At 40.9% G+C, this 20,157-nt stretch overlaps 1 protein-coding gene across 1 annotated transcript in view; it reads right to left on the bottom strand.

Moving 5' to 3' along the window:
- Positions 1–495: 495 nt before the first annotated feature.
- The window catches only part of DPF3 (double PHD fingers 3), a 249,962-nt gene continuing 230,300 nt past the window's right edge, over positions 496–20,157 (bottom strand). The window contains exons 9-11 of the mRNA XM_055303605.1: positions 11,625–11,737; positions 1,418–1,499; positions 496–899 (exon numbers count right to left, since the gene is read on the bottom strand). Of these exons, the coding sequence (XP_055159580.1) occupies positions 829–899; positions 1,418–1,499; positions 11,625–11,737 (266 nt within the window). The 3' untranslated portion in view covers positions 496–828. The remainder of the gene's footprint in view (positions 900–1,417; positions 1,500–11,624; positions 11,738–20,157) is intronic.

The raw sequence follows: 20,157 nt of genomic DNA, 5'->3' as shown, positions 1-20,157 counted from the left end.
CATCCTCCCCCGCCATAGGCTGTGGCTTGTCTCACCTCAAGGATGTCCCAGCTCCGAAGGTCAAGGAACCCCAAAAGCCTGACCCCTTGCAAAGCCACTCCCGATGGATAACAACTACCGATCGGCTGTGGCAGGGCCTCTGAATTTTCTTCCCAATGTCTCTGCCCACCCCTCAGCACTTCTACTTCCCTCGCCAGCCCCATCAGGAGACCCCCCTGGCTGCAGACACCACTAGGTGTATCTGCAAGGGGTCCAGAAAACCACTTTTCTTCTTCACAGAAACCAAGGAACAAAGAGGGATTTTCATCGTCAAGATGACCTCCCGACTCCGAGTCTAGAAGTTTCCAGGGAGGCTGGTAATAAATAACAACTTCTCCACAGCCTTTTGTCCCTCTGCTGAGTTCAGGATAAAGAGCTGAAGCAGGAGGCGGGAGGCTGCGTGAAGATTTCTTGGAACACAATAGATAGAAAACACCAAACTACACGTAAGTGACTGATCGGTGGTCACAAAACAGCTTCCCTTAAAATGGGAACCAGGGCCGGGGTAAATGTGAGGGGGTTCCACAGGGCCGGGGCCAGGGGTGTTCTTCAAACGTGAAAGATCCTTCTGGTGGAAGCAAGGAGGGGCTGACAGAAGTACTGGAACCTGCATGTAGGGGGTAAGCAGACACCTCACCCTCTCGGTTCCACATGTCCGTGCCCTCCATGACCACAGGTGTTCCTTACAGTCGGTCTGTCTGGATAGATGGGTGTGGGGACTTGATCCGGTGTGAAGTGGGCTCTGCCTCAGCCTCTCCAGCAGCAGGTCACAGTCTGTGACCCGGGGCCCTAGGCTTGGCAGCCGAAGGCTGAGGCTTTTTCTTTGAGCAGTTCCCAGCACAGGTGGCAGCTCCAGCTTCCTATAAGAAACAAGATGCCCTAGTTGCCAGCTGCCCTTCGCCCCACCCCTTGGCCCTCACTCCTGCAAGTGCCTTTTCTCCTTTGACTTTCACAGTTCAGAGATGGAGGCCTAGGCCTGAAAGTGGGCCAGAGTCTGTAACTCGTGGCAGAGGGTGAGCGCTCCTCAGAAAATAGTTAAGTGTTCAGAGGCGATCCGCTGAACTGTTGTAAAAACCCCCACTGTCCTTGACAGCGACATAACTGGCAGCACTAGGCCTGGGCTGGTTCCCCTGGAAGCTGACACCTCCCCACCACTTTGTCTGCATGTCCAAGAAACATCTCCTTGGTCCTCAAGCTGAAATTTCAGAGGGTTGAACTGTGCCCTCCATTTCCTCATCTGTAAAATGGTAGCATAGGGTTGTGATGATTGAATGAGACAAGACATGTAAAGGCTTTAGCACGAGACCTGAACGAGAGTGAGGGCTCCCTAAGTGATAGGGGTAGCTGTTGTTGCTACAGTCGACATCATCATCATTACCTTCTGGGGGCTCAGCCACTGGAGGATTTAAACAGTACATGTGATAGCCACGGTCACAGTCATCACAGAAGAGTAGCTGGTCCTGGTGGAATACAGAGTAGGTGGAGAGGAGGAGAGAGAGAATGAATTATTTAGGGCCAGTGTCTGGCCACCCCCTACTCCTCCAGCCTCTCCCATGCAGACCCACCTCACTGAATGCTCCTTTCCAGGCCCCATTTGCAGTCTTCCCTGTCCCCTGAATATGCTTTGTGCTTTGCCCACACCTGCAAATTCCTGCTCTGTCTCCCCAACTATGCCAACCCTATCCCCACGTTAGGGTTCTGCTCAAATCATACCTCCTCCAAGAGGCCTTCCTTTACTATCTCACATTCATGTTTAAAGAGATTCCTTACACTTCTGAATTCCCCTAACCAATAACTCTGTTTCTGTAAGGGAGGAAAACCACTTTTATGCACTTCTGTGTTCCCCATAATGATTGCCTAGTGCATAGAAAGTACTTTAAATGTTTGCAAATTTTAACTGAATTCCTCTTAACCTCACCCTTTCCACCTGTGAAAAGGGCAATGGCTATACTTGACCATAACATCTATGACACCTCAGAACCTCTTCAGGGTTTCATTATGTAAGTACAAAGAAATGGATGGGATGTGATGCCACCTTTCAGATCCCCAAAGCATCCTCGGGGGCTGGAGGCTGAAGCCCAGGGGAGAATAGGACCCTCTAGCTCTGTGTTGAATGTTGCTCCTGCAGTTTGCACCTTCGCTCCTGCAGTTCCCTCTGCCTGGATGCTCTCCCAGTCCCTGACCCCTACTCTTCTAAACCATTCCCTACCCACTCTTCAAGTCTTCCAGCTCTTCTGTCCTACAGAAATGTCACTAATCTAGCTCAAATGGAAGTTCTCTCTCCCCCTTGCATCCCCATAGTCCTCTTTCTTTCTTATGACATTTAATTGCATTTTCCTTTATGCCTCAAAGCCTGGCATGTGGTAGATATCTACACACAATTGTTTTCTTGAATAGCTCCTTTGGAATATACCTTGTCTACTCCTTTACAGATTGTAAGGCTCTTGGGGCAGAACCTTGTCTTAACTCATCTCCACATCTCCTTCAGAACTTGCACACAGTAGCTACACGTTTGTGATCTGTTCCTCATTATCCAGGTTCAGCTCTCCTCTATTCTTTGGACCTACCTAGATGGCTTATAAGACTTTGCAAAACTAAGTTTTGCATCAAATCTCACCTTGGCTCCCCTCAGCACAGAAATCCTGGAAAAGGTAGATATTGAAGTTGGAAACACCAACAAGCAAGCAATAAGGCAGGAGATATCATGAAAGACTTTTTTTTTTTAATCACACTAACACCTTTCAACAGGGCAATGGAAGGTTTTTGAAGAGTTAGCAACAGAGGAGTGACTGGTCACACATGGAATTTAGAAGGATCTCCCTAGCTGCTGTGTAAGAAGGAGCAGGTTGGGAGGAGGCAGGTTGATCCTAGAGGCTGGAAGACCACTTAGGATGCTACTACCACCATCCAGGTGAGCAGTGATAGTGTCCTAAACTAGGGTTGTGGCATGGGGAAAAGACAAGGGTCTTGTTCCCATTTGAAAGTCACTAATTAGATGTAGAAAATGATAGCAAAGAAATCAAGAATGTCCCCTAAGTTGTGGCTTGGTCAGCAAGCCAGATGATACAGCTACCCATTGAGATATGGGCAAAAGAGTAGATCCACAGGAGCCAGAAGGCAACCTCAGCTAGAGACATGTTCTACACATCTACAGGTCATGCAATGGAGGTGCCCTGGAGTCAGCTGGACATCAGTAGAGATCCCTAATCATGAGATATGGGTTTGGGAGTCATTGGTGATTAGATGATAATAGAGGTCCTAAGAGAAGAAGCCCAGAGTATGTTACAGATGTCCTTGAATTTGAGCTCATGGAGGGACGTCCGTGAACTTTTTGAAATTATATGCACAACTTTGTGCATAGGTACAAATGTACATATTTCTGAGAAAAGAGTAAGTACATAGCTTTCATTGAATTTTCTGAAAAATTAAGGACTCAAAAAATGTTACTGAGATAAAGGCCAAAAACAGACCCTTGAGAACACCAACTCTAAGGGACAGGCAGAGAAAAAAGAAACTGAGACACACAGTCAGAGAGGTAGGATGAAAACCAGGACAGTGGTTTAATCCAAAAAAAAAAAAAAGTTACACCATTGTCTTGGAGCTAAGTAAGCTATTTTACAATATGATTTAGGAATAATACAAGGACGAACAAGTTAGGATGGGAACAGAAAATAGGGAGGCTTGTCAGGAAGAGTATTACTAAAGTCTTAAAGATACATAACTCGGGCTATAGTGCTGATGCAAGAAATACAAGAAGGTAGGATACCCTGGGAAGTTACAGATGCACTTCCCCAAAGAAAAATCAAGTATTGTGGATTTGAATACATTTATCATGGGCTGATGGTTGTCTAGCACCACATTCTCTTCTTTTTCATGTGCTTTTCAGGATAACTGCCTGTCAAAACCACCCAGATCAGTCAGCTCATGTTAACCCCCATGAAAAACATAACTTAAGTACCCTTACTCCCAAGTACCCAAGAACCGGTTCCAGTAGAATGGGAACCCCATTCTGGGATGTGCAGGGTAAATCTCTGAATATGTGAGAGGAACCCTAATGCCAAGTAGCCTCACTGCTGGAACTCCTCCCCTACTCCTCTGCCAAGTCAATGAGAAGCCTCTGTATTAACACTATTTGTAAAGCTAAAGACCAGAATCAACCCAATGTCTATCAATAAGAGACTAGTTGAATAAACTAGTGAAGAACTATGCAGCTGTAGGAAGAAATTAAGATTATGTCTATATATTGTGGTAGAGTGAGTAATCTCAAGGGCATCCAGTGAAAAAGCAAGGTGAGAAAACAGGTGTGTCTGTTACGATTGTATAAGACAATGCATTCTTTTTTATGGATTCATACACATGAATTCTTATGTATTCACACACACAAACAGGTAATATGTTATATTTAAATAGGATGAAAAGACAAGCCATAATTTTTTTATATGGTCACCTATGAGCGGAGTGAGGGAATAGAGTGAAAGAGTAGGGATAGAAGCTAGATTTCTTTGACTACCCTGTTTATTTTAATAGATTTGATTCTGGAACCAGTAAATATTTTGCATAGTCATAAAACAAAATTCACACTGTTATTGTCCCTAAAAAAACAAAAAAAATGAAACAAGTGAATCTAATTATGTATTAGTTGATGGCATAACCACACAGAAAGTAACTATAGAAATAGTTGACCAAGTGACTTTATTTTTTTTTAAAGATCTTGTTTATTTATTCATGAGAGACACCGATAGAGGCAGAGACATAGGCAGAAGGAGAATCAGGCTCCATGCAGGGATCCCAATGATCCCAGGACTCTGGGATCACACCCTGAGCCAAAGAGCTGCTCAACCACTGAGCCACCCAGGCATCCCCTCAAGTGACTTTATTTTTTTTTTCCTCAAGTGACTTTAAAACAAGTAGTTTGACTATAAATCCTAGTCAAATATACTTTAAGGACAAAAATGTGTGTGTGTGTGTGTGTGTGTGTGTGTCTTTCCAGCAATCGTATTGTTGGTGGTAATAGTGGAATTAATATTTGAGACCTGTGTGTATCAAATGACTGATTATGTTGTCACTAAGAAGCAAGAATTTTTACATACTTGAAAGAAAATACAGATGTAATATCAATGAAGTTAAATAAAAACCCTACAATTAGTCCTGGGTATGAATTAGAAGTATCAGTATAAATTCGAGCATCCATAGAGATTCAGCATTCTATCTTTAAAGAGTTTGTTTTAAAACAAACTAAACATATTTTCTAGTTCTTTCCATTTAAAATGCCCCAAAACAATGACTACTGCTGTAAAAATTAGCACCCCTAGCACTCCTATTATGTTCTCTAAAGATCATTGGCCACTAAAAGGAACCAGAAATCCTTTAAGAAATGGCTGGTTCCAGCTCCCGGGCATGAAATGTATAAATATTTTCACATATTGGAAAGCAAGGAAACCACCAAACACTATTGGGATCATGTCAAAAGGACTCAAGATCCAACCTGATTACATTCTCACTGGCCAAATATAGGACAAATTAAGCTGTAGTGGATTAAAACAAATCAAATATGTTTAAATCCCTGAGTTCATACAGATACTACTTAGAAACAAAAACTTTGTCACCTTTGGAAGATGCTAGGGAAACATCCCATTATTTTTTGTTATCTTGACATAATTTTAGTCTCAGGGAAAGTCACAAAATGGTACAGAGAGTTTCTGTACACATTTTACTCAGCTTCCCTTAATGTCATCATCTTACATTACAATAGTACAATCACAAAAAGCAGGATATTACAGTAACATTATACTATTAACTACTCTGCAGACCTCATTTGAAATTCACCAGTTTTTCCACTTCTGTCTCCTTTCCCAGCTTCCACTCCAGGATCTCGCATTGTATTTAGTTGTCATGTTTTCTTAGTGTCCTTGAATCTATGACAGTTTCTTTATCTTTCACAACCTTGATGCTTTTGAAGAATCTAGGCCAGTGATTTTGTAGAATGTCACTCAATTTGAGTTTTTCTGATCTTTTTTCATACCCTCAGTATGCATTTTTGGCAAGAATACTACAAAAGAGATGTGCCCTTCTCAGTGCATCATATCGGGGCATTGATACCAATATGTCTTGTTACTAGTAATGGTACTCTGATCATATAGTTAAGGTAGTGGCTGTCAGTTTTTCCACTATAATGTCATAATTTTTCCCTTTGTAATGTATTAATAAGTAATCTGGTGAGGGAAATACTTTGAGATTATGCAAATATTCTGTTGCTAACCATACTTTTGCCCACTAATTTTGGCATCAATTGATTGTTCTTTCTTACATCAACCAGAAGAGTGATGTTTGCCTATTGGTGATTTCCTTTTCTCCTCTACATTTATTCATTGTAATTCTGCTCCGAGCAACAGTTTAATTCTTCCTTATTTTTTTACTCAAATTTTTAAAATATCATGATGGATTTTGTTCTTTGTGTTATAATTCAATATTATTGTTATTTATTTTGTTGTTCAAATTGTCCCGGATTTGTCATTAGGAGTTCCTTCAAGTTAGTTCCTATATCCTTTAGACATGACTTATCAATTTTTATGCATTTCCCTACTTTCTAGTACCAGAGGATGCTCTGGGCTCCTCTTGTATTTTCTAGCCCTAGCATCAGCCATTTATCCAAAGGTCCCTTTGGATAATCCAAAGGTTTTATTGGAGAATGGTATGTGGAACCAATATCTGGGGACCATGGATCCCATTGCTTCTGGGTTATCATTGCTTCTAGGCCCAGAATTAGGAAGTAAGTGTATGTGTAGTACACACACCTATATTTATTTCTGTGTCTATCCATATGTATGCATACATGTATATAGCTATAGATATATATAAGCATATAGATACACAATGTGTTATATAAAAAATCATCAATTTATACTGATACACCCTACTCCACCCCAACATCATAGGATTCAGTCTCTCCTTCCCCCTTTATTTGATTATTCTTTCTCTGACATTGAGAAAACTGGCTCTCATTACCACAATGTATAATTATTAGTTCAGACCTGCACACACATCAAGCAGTTTCAGAATGACTAACTTACATGCCTGTAAGAAACACATTTACTAAATAAAGTATAACATTTATGCACTCATTTCTGCCTTTAGCCTTAAAATACACAGTCATGTACTGCTTTCTAAAGTTACCAAAGTTAGTTCTTTCCTTCTCCACCCTTCAGTATGGTTATGCTATCTAGGTTATGCTATCTGCTTCAGTAGGTTATGCTATAGTTAGGTTCATTAGGTTCATGTTCCAGTTTCAGTCCCTGCCCCCCACATCCTGGTTGATTTTGGCAGTTACCTGTAATAGGGTATTGTGATAATACCTTGGTCATATGTGTCAGAGCTCTACAAAAAGGCATTCTCAGAGAAGTGCCATCTCTCCCTTATCCCTACTATCCCACACCTGTTTTCCCATTCCTTCTACCCCATTTCTACCCACTGCTGTAGGTAACCAGTCTCTTTAGTTTCTCATTTATCCTTCCTGTATTTCTTTGACACAAGTAAACAGATATATGTATATTTTCTTACACTTTTCTAACAAGGATGGCAGCATATTATAGATACAGGTATTGTCTTTGCTTTTTACATTTAACAATATTAAATTTGGAAATACACTGGAAATTATTCCATATCAATTTATAAAATCTGCCTCATTTTTTATAGCTGCAAGTATTCCATTGTGTAGCCATGCCATCATTTATTCAACCATTTTTCTGCATAACATTTAGGTCCCCTCCAAAACTTTATAATTATAAACAGTGACACCCAGGAACAACTTTATGCACATGTATTTTCATAGCACTATATCTTTATGATAGATTCCTATAGATGGCATTGCTAAGTCAAAAAGTAAGTGCATAGTAGTGTTAGGTATTGCTAAATGTCCCTACAGAAAAGTGGTACCACTTTGTATTCCCACTGACAATGTATGAGGGTAATAATTTTCCCACACCTTTATCAAGAGAATATATTCTCATACCTTATTTTTCAGTTTTACAGGTAAGTAGTATCCCAGTTTTGTTTTACTTTGCGATCTTTAATTGAGTGCATTCAAACTTTTTTTAAAAGATTTTATTTATTTATTCATGAGAGACACAGAGAGAGAGAAAGGCAGAGACACAGGCAGAGGGAGAAGCAGGCTCCATGCAGGGAGCCTGACCTGGGACTCGATCCCAAGTCTCCAGGATCACGCCCTGGGCTGAAGGCGGCGCTAAACCACTGAGCCACCCGGGCTGCCCTCAAACTTTTTTTTAATTTAAGTTCAATTAGCCAACATAAAGTACATCCTCAGTTTCAGATGTAGTGTGAGATGATTTATCAGTTATATACAACACCAAATGCCCGTCACATCACGTGCCCTCCTTAATGCCCATCACCAAATTACCCCCATCCCCCCAAGCCAACTCCCCTACATCAACCATTTCTTTTCAAATGTTTAAGGGCTATTTTTATATCTTTTGTGAATTGTCTTTCATGTTTTTTTCCCATTTTCTATCAAGTTTCTGGTCCCTTATCCCTCAAATTTTCAGAGTTCTGTGTATATTAGGGATATTAGCTCTTTATCTGTAATATATGCTGTAAATATTTTCTCCCAGTTTGTCAGTTTTCTTTTTACTGTATCATGTTTTTTTACTATGCAAATTTTTATGTGGCCAAATTTGTCAATATTTTCTTTTATTGCTTCTGAATTTTAAGTCACAGAAAATCTTTCCTTATATTTAAAGAGGAATTTATCCATGTTTTCTTCTAACATTAATATGGTTTTATTTTTTATATTTAGATTCCCCAGTCCATTTGGAGACTTCTTATGTATTACATGAGATATGGACCTAGTTTTATCTTTTCCCAAATGGTTACCCTATTATCTTAGCACCATTCATGAAAATATAATTTTAGAGGCAACCTTTATCCTAATACTAAAGGTCTATATGTAGCTGGGTCAATTTATGGGTTCCTTTTTTATTCCATTGGTCTATTTGTCTATTCTGTTTTAATTAGAGGCTTTATAATATGTTTTAATATCTGGTAGTCTCCCCCCATAATTTGTTGTTTTCAGTGTTTTTTGACTATTCCTGCATGTTTATTTTTCCATATGAATTTTAGTATCAGTTCATCTGATTGGTGTTTTTATTAGGTTTGAATTAAATTTCTAAATTAACTCAAGAAGAACTACATCTGTATAACATTGAGTCATTCTATCCAAGATCACACAATGTCTTTCTATTTGTTCAAGTCTACTTCTGTGTTTTTTTCAAATGTTTTAAAATTTTCTTCAAAAAAATCTTTTTTGCTTCATATAGGTTTTACATATTATTAAGCTTATTTCTAAGTATTTTTTTCTGTTGCTATTAGAAGTGGGATTTCTCTACTACTGTATCCTTTGGTTGTTATTTGTGCATATGAAGGCTATTAATTTTTGTATAATAATTTTATACCCTGCTACCTTTAAAGTTTGAGTTAGCTTTATCATGGATTCTCTAGGGTTTTCCAGATACACCATTATAGTTTGTGAAATAAAGTTTTGCTACTTTGTTACTATTCTTCTACCTCTAATTGATTTCTCTTTTCTAATCACATTAGCTAATATCATTAGAATAATGGTAAATAATAATGGAATAATGGACATCCTTACTTGGTTCCTGATCTCAGTAGAAATGCCTCTAGTGTTTCCTCATTAAATAAAATTATGGCTTTAGTTCTAAGGTATAAAAAGTTTATCATATTAAGAAAGTATCCCAGGGTGCCTGGGTGGCTCAGTTGGTTAAGTGTCTCCTTCAGCTCAGGTCATGATCTGGGGTCCTGGGATTGAGCCCCACGTTGGACTCCCTGCTCATCAGGGAGTCTGCTTCTCCCTCTCCCTCTGCCGCTCGCCCTGCTTGTGCTCTCTCCCACTCTCTGTCAAATAAATAAATAAAATCTTTTTTTTTTAAAAAAAAAAGAGTATCCCACAATTCCTATCTTCTTGAGTGTTTTTTTTCTTTTCATGAATAGGTGTTGCAACTACCTTGTGATTTTTTGAAACTGATAAAGGGAAAGAAGTATTTATCCAACCTTTTCTATGGAATCTAAACCTGAGAGTAACCAAATATAAGGTTAGAAAAGTTTCTCTTTGCAGAATTACTCCAGCTAGTAAACAAAGAAGAAATTACAAAATAATATTTTGCAACCTCTAGTGAAATAGTCGTCTCATTGAAGATCATCAATAGCTGATACCTTCACAAAAAAAGAGATATACCACGCAGTTCATACTTCCTGATAAAGAAAAATACACCACTATGTATGAAGTAGTCTTGATATATATAATATATATAATTTTATATATGTTTATATATAAAATCAAATCAAGGCCCATATATAATTTTTTTTATATTGGAGACAGAGAGAGAGGAAGAGCCTGAATTTGATCAGGATTCTAGTTCTAAACACCCATGTGTAAGAAATATAAGAGACAGAAGGAAATGTCAAACACCACTGCAGGCATGCAGTCAGTAAAAACTCAGTCCTGGGAAACTCTATTGAACAAACTAACTGATTTCTTCAACAAAAAAAATCAAAGGGAAAAAATAGAGCAAAATGGAGGGGGAACCTACATATTAAAAGAAACTTTAAAAATAAGGGTGCCTGGATGGCTCAGTTAGTTAAGCATCTGACTCTTGATTTTGGCTCAGATCATGATCTCACGTTGGGAGATAGAGTCCTGTGTCAGCTGGGCTGACTCAGAGCTGGGTGTGGAGCCTGCTTAAGATTCTCTCTCTGCCCCACTCCCCAAAACATATCAACTGGTTGCAATGTATGGGCCTTATATGGATCCTAATTCAAATAAATAAGCTATAATAAAAAATATTTAAGACAATTAAAGACAAAGCAACATTTAAGACAACACAGCAATTAGAATATTAACCGGATGTTTGATTATATTAAGGAATTGCTGATATTTTAAGCTATGTTAATATTTTTCTCATTTTTGTTGGAAAGTAAGTCCTTTTTTGATAAACAAATGAAAAATTTACAGGTAAAGTGATATTATGACTGGAATTATGTGGGAGGAAGTGGAAGTATTTATAAAACAAGATTGGACATGTAATGATCAGAGTTGAAGCTGATGATAGGCTACATCAGTTTCATTATTTTCTGTACCTTTACATAAGTTTGAAATTGTCCATAACAGAATGTGTGGGGTTTTTAAATTCTGCATTTATTACAGTTAACATTTAGACCAAATGAGAGCAGGTACTCTGGAACCTGGTGGAAACAGTTGAGTACATCCCAACCATAGGAGCAGGCACCACTGTCGATCACTGAACCCTCAAGGGCAAATGGCCAGGGAGGCAGCCTCTGGCCATCACCTCCTGTACCTCCCTCCGCAGGCACAAAGACCACCCAAGGTCACTGTGATGCAAGGATCCCTAAGGTCCTGGAGGCAAAGAGAAGGGGGAGGTTCTAACTGACATTTTCCCCTAGACCCCAGTGACAAGAGTCCTGCTCCCCTTTCCACTCCTGTAAGGACTCCCAGATCCTTGGATTTCCCCCTCCTGCAAGGGAAGTCCCAAACTCACGTCATTCTCTGAGGTTCCACAAAGGATGCAGGATTTGCATTCTATGCACTGCCACTTGTAGGTCTTGACAGCCTCCGTCATATTCAGAGTGAACTGCAGGCAGGTTGGGTGACCTGCAAGAAGCAGAAATGGCAGCATTAGGGTCAGAGGATCTGACCTGTAGCCCCTTGACACCACTTTAACCAAAAACGCATTCATGCCCAACTTGGAGGGAGGGCAGGGTATCATAGGCTGGGAAAAAAACAGGGCCCTACCCACACCCCTCACAACCACCTGCAGTTACATCATTTTGAGGCATTAACATTGAAAGATGGCATTAACATTTTTCAGGGATACATGCCATCCAAGTCCTCTTGCCCTAAGAGATGTGTCCCCCTAAAGGTGTAACCGGTTGATGAGGACAGAAAGTGGTGATTGGAAAGGAAGAAAAAGAAACGGTGGAGTGCACTGCACATGGCAGCACTGTGAAAGTCACCAGCATTTCTTCCCAAGCCCTAGCATCAACCATGACAGGAGCAACACATCAGAGCTATTTGGAGCTGGGCCTTCTGACCTGCACAGTTGTTCACATTGCCTCTGGGCACAGGCAAAGAGGTCAGAGGGAGTACATGAAGTTTCCCAGGGCAGAGCCCAGGGGTACTGTGAAGCACTGCGCTGCTATGGAAAGAATCCATGCCCATGCCCAGGAGACTAGCAGAGGTCGGCACCCTGCACAATAACAGGAACTATAAGGGAGAGTGGCCTGGCAGGCAGGGCAAAGAAATGCAGCAGCATAGCATCATAGCGACCAGGTCTACCCACTGGTTCTTACTCTTCTCCATCCCAAGTATCATGGTAGCCGAACCAACAGCAAATAGGGAGGGACACTAAGCTGTGACCTTAGAGCACACAGCCCTAGTGGTCCATAGCCCAAGGATTGGTCTGAAGGTCTGGACTCAGTTCATAGCCACAGCCCACCCAAAAGAGAGATGCCAGCACAGAGTGGACAGCTATGACCTGCAGAATATGAAGACCCTTACCTCCTATTTGGCAGGGAAGAGAGACTTGGATGATGTTCCCAGGTTTTGCAGGAATCTGCCCAGAACACCCATGGCAAAGCCCATAATGGAGTCTGTCACAAAAGAACTGAGAGCTTGGCCTACTGCTGGGGGCTCGCCCTTCTCCAAAGCTCCCTACTCTGCCAAACCAACCACATAGTGCATTGCATTACTTCTTGAACATAAGGAAATGTGTTTTTAAGGAAGGATACTAAAGAGAGGAGACACCAGTTAAGTTAGTCCCACCAACCTAGTACCCTCCACAGATGGTCAGGACCCCACATGGTACCATTACCCCTTGGCAAAGTCACATCACAGCAGGAGACCCCCATTTCCTCCCTTCCAAATATTCAGACAGCCAGTTACATTGTGGTCATTTGGGAACATACCGCCTATTCAGTCAACATAAGGATCCTTCAAATATGAGGCTTCACAAATGCAAACCCCACTGACTTGTCTGAGAAAATAAGAGTGGCAATGGAAATGACTCATCAGTGGGGAGTGTGGGGGACACTTAGCAAGGAACACATGGAAGCATTGAGAGAGGGCAGATCTAAAAGCCTTTCAAGGACTCATCAGGTACCATCCAACTTAGAAGCACCCACAGCTCTGAACTAATAACCCTCTCAAAGTGACACCATGGCAATGACCCCAAAGAGAAATAAGCTTAGATGAAGATCCAGCTGATATTCTTGAAAGGATATCAAAGATCTGCCTAAGAAGACACTGGCCAGGGTTGTTCTCTATTCCAATCTCTCAGGCAATACTGGAATAGGAGGAAGAGAGAAAACACCAGCTTGAGATGGTGCGGGCCATCATGCCCAGGTTCTCAGACAGGCCACCCTTGGCAAGGTTGAAGATGAGTCCATGGAACAGACACCCATATATGCAAGTGTACTTTGTCAGTTATATGGCCTCAGGCTACATCCCAGCGACAACCAGCTGGCTTGTGATAATTGTTCATGAACTTAAGATTCGCTGAGCACCTGCTAGCCCAGTCATTGCTGTAGACAATAAAGATATAGTGGTGAGCAAGTCACCCAAGCCCTTCCAGTCCAGCCAGAGAGAACTCAAATTAATAAGCTACGTGAGTATCTATTTACTTACAATCATACTTACAATCATGTCATAGGTTCCATGAAGGAAAAGCATAATGAAAACAAACCACAGGAGAAGCTCACCTAGTCAGAGATGTCAGGGAAAGCCTTGTGAGAAAGATCTTTAAAGCTGATACCTGGAAGATGAAAAGGACTTAGGTGGGCTGGCGGGGGGAGCTGGGAGGCAGCTGAAGAGGTAGCTGGAGAGGTAGCTGGAGCCAGATTACACAGGGACCTATAGCACTTATTTAATGATCTGGGGCTTCAAAATCACTAAAGGTTTTAAGCAAGGCAGTGACTGGATCACATTATGCTTTAAAGGAGCTTTCTTTAGCATAAGAGATCTTTGTGGTGATGAAGCAGTATGTACCTTGATGGTGGTGGTGGTTACATATGTGCTCAGATTGCAGAGAGCCATATGTATACACACATAAGCACCCATGCACATGTATTGTATGTGAAACTGGTAAAATATGAATACTTGTATTGATGTCATTGCCTGGTTTTGAGAGTGTACTATAGTTATGTAAGCGGTTACCATTGGGGGAAACTGAGTGAAGGGCACATGGGACCTCTCTATAATATATTTTTGTTACTTTCTATGAAGCTACTATCATTTCAAAATAGAAAGTTGAAAAGATATTTTTAAATAAGGAAAGCACAAATAAAGATTTAAATCATCAAAAAGGAAGGTTGGAAGGAAGGAAGAAGCTGCTGTCTAAGAAAAGAATTTATAGGGGACAGGGGAAAGGAGAAGTGCAAGAATTGCTGCCAGGAAGCCAGTTAGAAGGCTGATGCCACTACTGGGAGACAGACAAGGATCATTAAGCCAAGGTGGAAATTTCAGAATGGTAGGGAAATAATTGATAGGACTTGACCACTGTTTAAAGGTTGAGAGTGTGGGGTTAATGAGACACTGTCTCAATTTTCTGACCTAAGAAACTGGGTGTGTTACAGGGAAACTTACTCAGATGAGAACGAGTATAGGAAGCATAGAGGAACCGGATATGTGGGGGGAAGGGAGATCACTGTTCAGGGCATGGTGGTTGAAGTTGGGGAGTTTGGGAGACTGCTGGTGGAAATGTCAAGTAGAGAGTCAACCATATGGGTTTATAACTCGAAAGAGAACTATGGATTTGACATATAAATTTAGGAGCCATTGGTAAATAGGTGGTCGTCGAAACCATGAGAGCTAATGAAGTTATCTAAGAAAAGGGAAAAGAGAAGAGAAAGGATGAGGAAAGAAGAGAAGAGAGAGGAAAAGGTCTAGGACTGTTTTTAGAGGAGTCCTAGACTCAACTACCTAACGATGAAAAGAAAACCAACAGCAGAAACTGGGAAGGATGGCCAGCGAGGTAGACACAAAGTGCGAGCTTGGGGTCAGAGCAGCCAAAAGAAGAGACTTCAAGGAGAGGGTGGTCCGTTGTGTTGACTGCCATAGGTTCTTGAGTTTGGCATTGCTTAATAAAGACCCGGAGTGAGAGAGTGTTGACAGATCAGAGCAAAAGCTGCCCTACTAATAATAACACTCCACTAGTGTCATCTTCCCTAGGAAGGAAGGTCAGCACATTCCAGAGCATGACATGGAATTCAGTAGTCAAATGTGCATATGGAGCTGCCTCTGTGGGTAGGCATGGAGACTGGTACATGTGCTTTGTGCCAACTACATTCCACAAATATTTATTAAGAGCTAATTCTATGTTTGAGTTCTCTTAGAACACTGTGCCATGCTCTGAAGACATTTTCTGGGATAGCTTTGGACCAGTGAACAGTAGCAACTGGGTTTTGGGAACTCCTGTTGGAAGTTTCTGAAAAAAATCCCATGGGCTTTTTCTGCATTCCTGTCTTGAGAAAGTCATCAGCCTCCAGGAAAGACCTTCAAACCCAAAGGAAGGGAATTAAGTTCACACAGCCTCCTTCCAACTACCAACACCCACGATAAAATGCAGAAATAAGATTAACCTCATTGCTGGCTAGAATTCCTGCAGCTCAGAACTCAGGAATCACTGAAGGTCAAGAGGGAAGTAGGGGATGCAACTTCTCAGCTGGAGAGGATGAGGCACAGGAGGTTAAGTCACCCCAGCAGCCATTAGTAGGTGCAAAAATTATGTTCAGAACTAAATCCTCTGTGTTGCCATACAGGTTGGCTGCCTATCGCCCATCTCCAATAACTGGAGAAAGTCATTTGCCAGATAAAACCATAAGAATACAAATCCTTATCTACCATGGAGATTACTGAAATAATGCACACCGTTGGACAAAGGGAAAAGTTTCTAAGGAAAGTGACAGTAGCCCATTTCTAAGTTTGACTGCTAGAACTCCTTATTTTTGCCCAGAACTACTTCCTAAAATCCTTGGAAGTAAGACAGTAGACATAGTCTTCCCAATTCAAGAGTAGAAAAAAGAGAGAGAAAGAGACACTGTGGCAAAACAATTTGCTTTATAGTCACTCACTACTTAAAGATTCCGATCTTAACTCTTTTGTAAAGTTAACTATCAGTCTCTAATGCATTTGCTTGGAAATGTACATGTTTCATATCTCCAGTTTTCTTAAAGCAAGGAATATCTGTATTGCTATTTAAGTAGCCCAGCGGAGTGAAGGGGAAACAACCCTTCCCAGGTCCCCCTGGGTGAGATGATTCAACAGGACATTTATAAGATTCCAATTACCAAAATGAATTTAGAAAGTGGTGCAGTGTGCATGATTCATCCCAGCCAGATCATTGGAAACCAAGTCCTTCCTGAGTGCTCCGCCAAATTCGTTCAATCAGGAGGGTTCAGTAAATCTCCTGCCTGCTTGTTTAGTTGGTCCTATAGTGACATGGTGTGAAGACACATTCCTAATCCAATGCCAACCCCTTCCAAAATTGACCTCAATCCTCTGTAAACGTTAGAAAAAAATTTAACACACGGCCACCATCTGCGGGAAACCTAGCTTCTGAACAGGGCCTTCAGACAATAGGAATTTGGCTTCAGGGTGCTATTTCAGAAGGTGGGAAGAAAGAAGAAACCAGCGGGGTGTAAGAAGCTTCTCAGAAAGAAGCCCATCCATGAGGCTGGGGTGAATGACACTACAGTCTGCTGGGCTCACTGAAAGAGAGAAGAAGGCTGGCAACTGAAAGCCATGACTGCTCCCTCACCACTCAAAGAACACCTCTCATGTCTTTTCAGAACCCCTAGACTAGATATGAAGAAGTTCCAGGGACAAGAAACAGGATTTCATGATATTTGAGTGAGAAGGCACACAGATAAATATCTAGGCAAAAACCAGTTTCATATTCAGAGCTGCCTATTCCTACACATGCTCATGTACAACTGCCTGCACACACGGATATTTCCAACCTTTCAGAGACAAGAATATCTAAATAGACCTTGTTGATTAAGCTCACATTACGATTGTGACTTAGAAGCTAACAGAAGTCATTAACCAGTCAATGTCACTCTATAGATATTCAGCACAGTGAGACAAACACGGTTCATTGTCAACAAACCCTGGGCAAAACTGGACACGCTGCTGTGACACGCGTCTCTTACATTATGGGCCTTATTAAAAGAGTTTTTTATTTCATCATCACCAATATTTAATTTGGACTAGGCTAAGCCACATTGCTGATTAAATTACAGCTCCAGGAAAAAAAAACCCACAACATTATCTTGCTAGGTATGTGCTGAAAATATAAATAAAACAGATACAAATAACTGTGGAACTAGCATAGTCTATTATTTATTCATTGTGAAATTATAAACACCTAATTATGTTTTATTACCTTGTTTATCAATGTTGATCTCTTAAAAACTAATTTCTCAGGAAAGAAAAACCTAAATATCCATGATTTCCAGACAAGTAAGTGCAAACCTCAAATTGTGCTCCTTGGTCTGATGCTTAGTTTATAGAAATTACATTATATAAAATACGTAGGATCAATTCCAGTCTGAAATAGCACCAAAAACAAGTCTCCATGGGCATTCATTAAAAAATAATTTGCTTCAAATTTCTAACAGTTCTCTATATTCATACACACATAAAATTTGTAATATTTACATATCACAAAAATATATAAGAAGCTTTAGCTGAAGAATTATGCAAAGTGCAGTCAAATCAGAATCATACATGCTAAAGAGTAATTTAAGAAGAAAAAATAGTAGTAGCTCACTTTGGGAAGCCTCTCATTCAATCAGATTCATTCATTCTCTCTTTTTTTTTTATGATAGTCACACACACACACAGAGAGAGAGAGAGGCAGAGACACAGGCAGAGGGAGAAGCAGGCTCCATGCACCGTGAGCCTGACGTGGGATTCGATCCCGGGTCTCCAGGATCGCGCCCTGGGCCAAAGGCAGGCACCAAACCGCTGCGCCACCCAGGGATCCCAGATTCATTCATTCTCATTTATTCTCTCTCCATCACTCCTCTCTGTCTCTGTCGCCCTCTCTCCTTCTTTCCATCCTCCTCCACTTTGAGATCCAGCTTGTCAGGTGGAAGGAATGAGGCTCTGAGTCATTATACTTCAACTGTAAAGGGGTGAACCAATTCTGAGCAATCAAGAATTCAACCTCTGCATACATATATTATGATAAGTATGTTAACCAGGTACTGCTTCTTCACATAGATTATTTTCCAAGCCCTGTGTTGTAAACCTTCTGCAATGGTTTGCAGATTCAACTCTCATCTGCTCCAGCATTGCTTTCTAACACCTAAGACATCCGCAAATCGATGATACAATAGCATTCCAGAGGCACCTGTGTGGCTCTCTTTTTTCCTTATCATTTTAATGTACTTCAAAGAGGAAAAGAAGAGAAAGAGAGAAGAAAGGGTAAAGACCAAACAAACAAAAATGCATTAAAAATAAATGATGGTGTGAGCCCTAGCTGTCTTTTTCTTGGGCAAACACTTCACTGTGCAGCAAATCCAACTTATCCTAGAGGTCTGCTTATCCTCCCTCAAAACTACCAAATTCTAGGGCACCCAAGTACCGTGTGGAAGGCAAACCACAGAGATTATTGCACAGGTCATTATTATCAATAACTATAGAAAGCACATTTGTGTAAAAGCATTAGGGATGCATTTAATGGGCTAAACAGCTAAGGACTTGTGGCACCATTCTCAAAGGACCCTAGAAATTCCCCCCACCCCCAAAGTTTTCATGGTCAAGAATGGTCCAAGATAGAGTCTCATTTATAAAACTGAAGGCACATGGTTTATCCTCGTAAAGTGAAATAATCAATCAAGGCAGACTTGACCTGGATTTATATAACTTACCTAACTGGCCCAGGTTAAGGCCAAGGCACAGCACTATAAAAATGTCAAGAGCTACAATAATGACCCCAGCATCCCTAATTAGTCACTGCAGCTGAGGGCCAAGGATAACTTATCCATTTACTCATTCCCTCAATAGTATTTATTGAATAGAGGTGCCTGGGTGACTCAGTCGGTTAAGCATCTGCCTTCAGCTCAGGTCATGATCCCAGGGTTCTGGGATCAAACCCCATGTAGGGCTCCTGTTCAGTGAGGAGTCTGCTTCTCTCTCTCCCCCCATTTGTGCTTTCTCTCTCACTCTCGCTCTCTCAAATAATAAATAAAATCTTTTTTTAAAAAGTATTTGTTGAATAGACAAATTCAGTAGGCACTTTTCTAGGCATTGGGAATACTGCCATGAGAAAAACCAAACCCTGCCCTTATGGAGTAAGTACCACAATCTGAGATGTATTGCAGCATCTGAGTCCCTTAGACAAGTCATTTTGCCTCACTGAGCATTAGTTTTCTGATATATTAAATGAAAAGATAAAAATCTGCCATCCATGAAGCTGTGGCTCTGCCTATACCACTCCTAAGCAGTATTTATAGAGATACCATTAATCCCAAATTGCCCATCTGGTTGGTGGGATAAACGAGCCTTAAAGTTTGCCAGCTAAAACTCAAAGTAAAAAAAAAAAAAAAAAACTAAGAAGGAAATCAAAATACACAGTTAGTACTGCTAGAATTCATGTTAACTTTTCCACTGGACTAGCCCAGTACTAGTCCAATACCATGAAAGAAAGCAAAAGAAATCTAGAAACCTAAAGCACTTCTCATCAACCCCATCACCTACCCCCATGAGATAAGTTTGGCCTATTCAGATGTGTTGTCAATGAACCTGTACACAGAGGTCTTGGGAAAGTTTTCATCCAAGAATATTAGATATGGGTTGAGCTGGTCATGTGACAGTGAGCAGGTATTGCATGGTAGGCAGTTGAGGAAGAGGGTCACCTATATATATTCAGGAGACAGGACAGGCTAGAGATATAGATTTAGAAATCATTAAGTGTGGTTGGTAGATGGAGCCTTGGCACTTAGTGAGATATTCAGGGAGAGACCCAGAGTAAAAAATTAAAAGGAACCTTTTAGAAGGAGGGGGAAGAG

The sequence above is a fragment of the Nyctereutes procyonoides genome, unplaced genomic scaffold (genome assembly GCF_905146905.1).
Source record: "Nyctereutes procyonoides isolate TBG_1078 unplaced genomic scaffold, NYPRO_anot_genome, whole genome shotgun sequence".
NCBI classification, from domain to species: domain Eukaryota; kingdom Metazoa; phylum Chordata; class Mammalia; order Carnivora; family Canidae; genus Nyctereutes; species Nyctereutes procyonoides.
This window is presented reverse-complemented; position numbering and strand designations above follow the sequence as displayed.